The 6625-nt window shown below is 56.2% G+C and overlaps 1 protein-coding gene across 1 annotated transcript; it reads left to right on the top strand.

Annotated features, from left to right (window-relative positions):
* Positions 1–3219: 3219 nt before the first annotated feature.
* On the top strand, positions 3220–6396 carry GPR3 (G protein-coupled receptor 3). The gene is made up of 2 exons (XM_023219305.2): positions 3220–3329; positions 4376–6396. The coding sequence occupies exon 2, from the start codon at positions 4381–4383 to the stop codon at positions 5371–5373; it is 993 nt and encodes a 330-aa protein (XP_023075073.1). The 5' UTR covers positions 3220–3329; positions 4376–4380; the 3' UTR covers positions 5374–6396.
* Positions 6397–6625: the final 229 nt, after the last annotated feature.

Here is a 6625-nt window from a genome sequence, read left to right as displayed (position 1 = left end):
AAAAAAAAAAAAAAAAAAAAAGAAATGTCACTGCACTCTTTTCCTCCCTGGCTGCCTTGGGATCAACCTCACTTGCAAACCACAGGATAACTATCAGGATTAGGAATTTCATGACCAACCAGTACTTCAGAAGAAATAAATGGTTTTCCGTGTCCTTCGCCCTGGGAAGGCAACAATACCTAACACAGAAAACTACTCAAAAAGTAGAAGACCACACTGGATGTCATCCTTGTATTTAGAACCCATTTTGGGCTGGGCGCAGTGGCTCATGACTGCAATCCCAGCACTTTGGGAGGCCAAGGTGGGCAGATCGCTTGAGCCTAGGAGTTCAAGCCAGCCTGGGCAACGTGACGAAACCCTGTCTCTACAAAAAATTCACGCCTTAGCCGGGCGTGTCGGCGTGTGCTTGTAATCTCAGTCACTCTGGAGGCTGAGATGGGAGGATTGCTTGAGTCCAAGAGGTTGAGGCTACAGTGAGCAGTGATTGCACCACTGCACTCCAGCCTGGACGACAGACTGAGATCCTGTCTCAAAAAAATAAAATAAAATAGAACCTATTTTGGTGGTGTTGGCTTGGGTATGATTTATGATTCCTTGAATTATGCGAAGAAAAATTAATCCAAACGCAGACTTGCAAGACATGAAAGAAAAAGACCTCAAGAAAAGAGCTAAAGGAACTCAAGAACAGAATGAAGACAGTCAGGGAGTCACAAGAGTGTGGTGCTGGTGCTGGCAAACAGGAATGACTTTATCTGCAGCGACGGTGCAGATTTTTCACCAGAGGATTAATCAACTATGAAAACTTAAAAAATATATAATCGCCCTTCAGAGTAGCAGAAGATAGTCCCCAATACCCCCCTTTGATGCCAACCTCCCCACAGCCTTCACCCATCGCTGAGACCAGAACTCTGTAGGGACCTAGCTCTGATGGGAGAGAAAGTGGATCCCTGAGGCTTGGGGCCCTGATGGCCTTGGATCCTCTCTCTGACACCCCCACCTTCCTGGGCACCAGACATATTACTACTCTCTCTGTTTTCCTTTTTCCTCCGGTTGCTCCGTTTTAGGTCAATCATCCAGTCCATGATTATTTCTTCAACACCCATTACATGTCAGGCACTGTTCTCCAGCAGAAATGGGATAGAGTCACTATCCTCTTGGAGCTTAGATTCTAGTGGGGTTGACATGTAGTAAAACAAACAAACATGAATTTATTTACAATTTCAAGAGCGCTTCATCCTCTGAAAACGAATAAATCAAGAGAAGGGGAGGGAGAGTGATGGGGAGGTCAGTGGCGATCTGAGAGTTCAGAGCAGCCTGTTTCAGAAGTGACTTGGGAGCAGAGACCTAGATGAAGAGAAGGGTTGTAGGCAGAGGGAACAGTCAGGAGCAAGAGCCCAGGAACAGGAGCCCCTGAAGCCCCTCCTCACTCTCTGCTCCCGCCCCTGGGTGACGTCCTCTACCCCTAAAACCTTAGGCAGGTGTGCCACCTGCACACCTACACCGCCAGGTGTGTCCCTCATTGGCCAGCTGTAACATTGATGGCAACGGCGTGCAGATCCCACTCAACAACCCCATGAGGCCGGAACTAATATTATCCCTATTTTTTAGATGAGGAAATAGGCACAGAGAGCTAAAGAAACTCTCCAAAGTCACACAGCTAGGAAATGGAGAAATTGAGATTTGACCCCTTCCGCTCCCTAAGCCCCCTAAAACTCACCACATCCAACCTGAAATGAATCCTCTTCTCCAGCTCCAACCCCTCCTCTTCCCATGTTTCCTGCCACTTGACCTTCTGCTGCCTCACACTCAAACCCAAAACCTGCCTGGTGGAGGCTGACCATGGGGCTGCAGTGATAGTGCTGTGATGGGGGTGTCCAGTGGGGCCTGGGATCCTCAGGCCTCTTAACTTTATCTTCCCTCCCACGGGCCTGCATGATTCCAGGGAGCATCAAGGCAAGAGACACAGGGAGAAAGAGCAGTCAGTCCCCCTGCCGCAGGACTGGCCACATCTGTCACATCTGGAGAAATCTGCCCAGAGTGGTTCCTCTGGACTAAGGGCAGACGGCGTTGGGGAAGAGGGAGCTCCTTCTCCTTGCTCCACCCATCAGGAGGCCTAAAATGAGAGGCTGAGAGGGGCCTGCCCTGAGGACTGAGCTGCCAGGCTTTCTGCTTCCAAGTTCTTCCCGGCTCCCCATCTCCTCCTGCTTCAGGGAAGTGCACCCCCGACTCCCTCCCCTCTGGCTTTCTAGATCCTTGAATAAATAATTCAGGTTTTGAAATCTTGCCAGGCCCACCCCTCCGGTGCTGTGAGGGCGCTATTGGGCTGACATGAGTGACGTCACCCAGCTCTTATCCCAGCCCCAGCATCACGGGACCTGCCCTGGCAGCAACTTACCTGCCTGCTCACTGTCAGTCCAGACCCTCTACCCTGTGCCCCTCACCCTGGAGCCCACTCACCACGGCCACCTGCTATCTTCCTTCCAGGGCCCCACGGCCCTCATGGCTTAGCATTGTCGCTTCAGTACCCCAGCCCTTCTGACAGGGTCATAGTGACCTGAAGTCACCTGGACACTCCATGTTCCCAGGCTGCCGCCTCTGCCATCCTGAGGTCCCTGAACTCCGCCCTGCTGCAGAGTCACCGTCACACTGCCATGGTTGCCCTGGGGGTTTCCTCTCTACCGTTGGTGTCCCACGGCCATCATCCCCCCAAGATTCTGTCACCATGCTAATGTCACTGCCACCCACCTCCCCGCTCCCTCGTGCTCCCCGTCATCGTCACCTCAGGGCCCCATCATCTTGGCAACCCTGTCATCCTCACCAGGGACGCCCAAACAGCCCCATCACAAGCTCTTCCTTCGTCACCTGGATCTCGTCAGCCTCTCTGCCACCCAAGGGTCCCATCACCCCACAGCCTAGCCGGGTCCCCTTCCACCACGTTCCCTGCAGCCTCCCTGAGACTTCAAAGCTCTCCCACTGGCGCCGCTGAAACCCCCGGCCCGCAGAGGGCGCCGCGTCAAGGACAGCGCGGGCCGACTCGGGAGGGGGCGGGGCCGCAGCCACGGTCGCTTTTTATGAATGGGGGAAGCGGGCGGCGCGAGGCCTCATTACTATGCCGCGCAACGCGCGCTGCGCCCCAGCGCTCCGCGCCCATTGGCTGATCGGGCCGCTGACGTCACCGAACCGGTGGCCGGGGGCGGGGCGGGGCGGGGCGGGGTGACTCACGCCGCTTCTCCCGCGGCCGCGGGGGCTTCTCGGGGTCCACGCACGCCCTGCGCCGCCAGGACCCGAGCGGAGCCTCCCCGCGGCCCGGCCGTGCCTGGTCCTGAGCGGTGAGTAGTAGGCCCCGCCGCGGACACCAGGGGTCCTGGAGGGCACGCAGGATGCTGGGGCACTGGGCCGGCGGAAGACTCCTAGCGGCCGGCTAGGGTCCGAGTTCCAGGTGGGAATTCTGGGTTTAGGCGATTCTGGGTTAGCAGACGTGGGCCTAAGTGCTTGAGTGCTGGGGCTGAGTTGGATGACCCGGCGAAGGGTGAGCATTCCTGCAGGGACCCGAGGCCCTGGAGGGACTGATGGCCATCTGAGATTAAGCCAGCAGGAGGCGTCTGGGGCAGGGACCCAGGCGTCCGAACAGCAGGAGGTGTCCGACTTGGGAATCCAGGTATCCAGACAGAAGGAGGGGTCAGGCCCAAAATCCAGGTGTCCGGACAGAAGGAGGCATCTGACTCAGGGATCCGGGCTTCCAGCAGGGGTGTCTGCCTAGAGACCTACAGATGCAGGCAGAAAGAAGGGTCCAGCCAGGGATAGAAGTCTGGGAGGGTGGGGGGTGGGGGGCTGAGTTCCCAGGTGTTATCGCGGGAGTGCGGGGTGGTGGCTGGCGGGAGCTTCACGCGCATTCCCTGGGGGAGGAGTCTAAGGCTGGCAGTACTGAGAATCGTGAGGGGTCTGGGAGACTCAGGCACGAGCTAGCATCATCATCTCTGATGGGAGGGAGCAGAGCTGCTCAGTCTCCAGATGTTTCCCTACCCCAATCTTGAGGCTTTGGGGGCATCCCCTGGATCCTATGGCCCTCATCCGCTTATAGTACCCCTTCTTCTGTCTCTCCTCTGATCACACACATGGGAAAAAGAGATGTGCAGGACCTAGGACAGGGATCCCCAGGAAGAGACCCCTGTTTAGGGGCCTGGGGGCATTGGAGAGGACAGCGGTATCCTGGGAAGAGCCCCAGGGGATGAATGTGGGGATAAGGCGTTGGGACCCTATAAGGTATCCTGAGGAGAGACTCCCACCATGTATCCTGAGGGGCACCTCACCCCCTCCAGACCCCACCTCTCATCATCCAGCTTGGTCAGCTTCTCACAAGGCCTTTCTCCTACAGGTACCATGATGTGGGGTGCAGGCAGCCCTCTGGCCTGGCTCTCAGCTGGCTCAGGCAACGTGAATGTAAGCAGCGTGGGCCCAGCAGAGGGGCCCACAGGTCCAGCTGCACCGCTGCCCTCACCTAAGGCCTGGGATGTGGTGCTCTGCATCTCAGGCACCTTGGTGTCCTGCGAGAATGCACTAGTGGTGGCCATCATCGTGGGCACGCCCGCCTTCCGTGCCCCCATGTTCCTGCTGGTGGGCAGCCTGGCCGTGGCAGACCTCCTGGCAGGCCTGGGCCTGGTCCTGCACTTTGCTGCTGTCTTCTGCATCGGCTCAGCGGAGATGAGCCTGGTGCTGGTTGGCGTGCTGGCAATGGCCTTTACCGCCAGCATCGGCAGTCTACTGGCCATCACAGTTGACCGCTACCTTTCTCTGTACAATGCCCTCACCTACTATTCAGAGACAACAGTGACACGGACCTATGTGATGCTGGCCTTAGTGTGGGGAGGTGCCCTGGGCCTGGGGCTGCTGCCTGTGCTGGCCTGGAACTGCCTGGACGGCCTGACCACATGTGGCGTGGTTTATCCACTCTCCAAGAACCATCTGGTAGTCCTGGCCATTGCCTTCTTCATGGTGTTTGGCATCATGCTGCAGCTCTACGCCCAAATCTGCCGCATCGTCTGCCGCCATGCCCAGCAGATTGCCCTCCAGCGGCACCTGCTGCCTGCCTCCCACTATGTGGCCACCCGCAAGGGCATTGCCACACTGGCCGTGGTGCTTGGAGCCTTTGCCGCCTGCTGGTTGCCCTTCACTGTCTACTGCCTGCTGGGTGATGCCCACTCTCCACCTCTCTACACCTATCTTACCTTGCTCCCTGCCACCTACAACTCCATGATCAACCCCATCATCTATGCCTTCCGCAACCAGGATGTGCAGAAAGTGCTGTGGGCTGTCTGCTGCTGCTGTTCCTCTTCCAAGATACCCTTCCGATCCCGCTCCCCCAGTGATGTCTAGCTGAGTCTTCGTGATCCTTCAGCCCTGATCACTACAGAATTCCAGAATGTTAGGCTCTCCAGGGCTTCTTTCCAAACCCCCAGCTCCACACCCCCAGACCCAGCTGGTTCTGGAGTTCTAGGACATTGGGTGTTTGAAGGTTCTTGTTCAGATCCCTGTGGGGGTCCAGCTGGCTCCATGGTTCCAGAATGTTCAGGTGGTCAGGGATCTACCCAGAAATGTCTCACAGCCCAGCTGGCTTGCAATTCCGGAATGCTGGGAGTTTTACAGTGCCATTCCAAGTCCCAGATGTCCCTCCTCCCCCACACTTGACCTTAACCATGTCACTTTACGTTTGAATTTCTGAACTAAAGAGTCAGACAGATTAGTCACATAGTTGCCTAAACAGGAGAGAGAAAGATTATATACGCGCACATACAAAGAGAGTGTCTATTTATGATTTATTTATTTATTTATAAATTTACTTATGGGTGGTAAGGGGGGAAAAAGAGACCCACACCTTGATATCCAGGCCATACCAGGGTACCCCTTGTCCCCTCACCCCCATTTCTGACCTCAGTTCCTGGAGGGGGGAAAGGGAGAAAGAGAAACCACGTATTTTGTTATTATTTTGGATTATTTTTTATCGAAGAGATCATAGAAACCAGAGCCTTCTCCCCAGGCCTGCCCTCTTTGGGTTTGGAAGGGGAACACACCAGCCTCTGGTTTTTTATTTTTTTAAGAAGCCATCACCTGAGCAACCAAAAATTCCTCTGCGCTGGGGTCCGACTGCCCTCTGGTGGCCATTTGGGGAAAACTGCAGCCCAGCCAGGCAGCTGGGACCAGAATGCAACCCCAGCCCCACTCCAGCCTGGCGTCCAGCGCCACAGCCATGGCCCAGGGGCCAAGTCTCACCCTGCGGTGCCCTAGAGGAGGGGGGGCACGAGCCAACACCCCACCCCTCTGCCAGCCAGGGCATGGCCCCCAGTGCATTCCCTGTTCTTGTCTCCAACCTAACTCAATAAAAAATGATTTTGTCATAAATGTTTCCCTATGTGTGTGTGGAGGGCATGGAGTGGGGCCTGATGGGGGATGGCCTGGAATGAGAGGGTCAAGCCAGGCCTGGGGGGCCTGTTGAGGGACCTGGGGAGCTGGACAGAGGGTGGAGGGTGGATGGCAGGTGACTCCCTCTCAGATGTCAGTGCTCCTCTGCTCAGACCTGGGCACTGACTGGTAAGGACCTTACCTCCCCCTGGTGACAGGAACCTGGGTG

This window comes from Piliocolobus tephrosceles, chromosome 1, assembly GCF_002776525.5.
Source record: "Piliocolobus tephrosceles isolate RC106 chromosome 1, ASM277652v3, whole genome shotgun sequence".
Classification (NCBI taxonomy): Eukaryota; Metazoa; Chordata; class Mammalia; order Primates; family Cercopithecidae; genus Piliocolobus; species Piliocolobus tephrosceles.
Note: the sequence above shows the minus strand (reverse complement) of the source record. Positions and strands in the feature narration are given on the sequence as shown.

What these genes read in the sequence shown, in the direction of transcription:
- GPR3 (XM_023219305.2), top strand. Translation starts at nt 4,381, where the DNA reads ATGATGTGGGGTGCAGGCAGCCCTCTGGCCTGGCTCTCAGCTGGCTCA.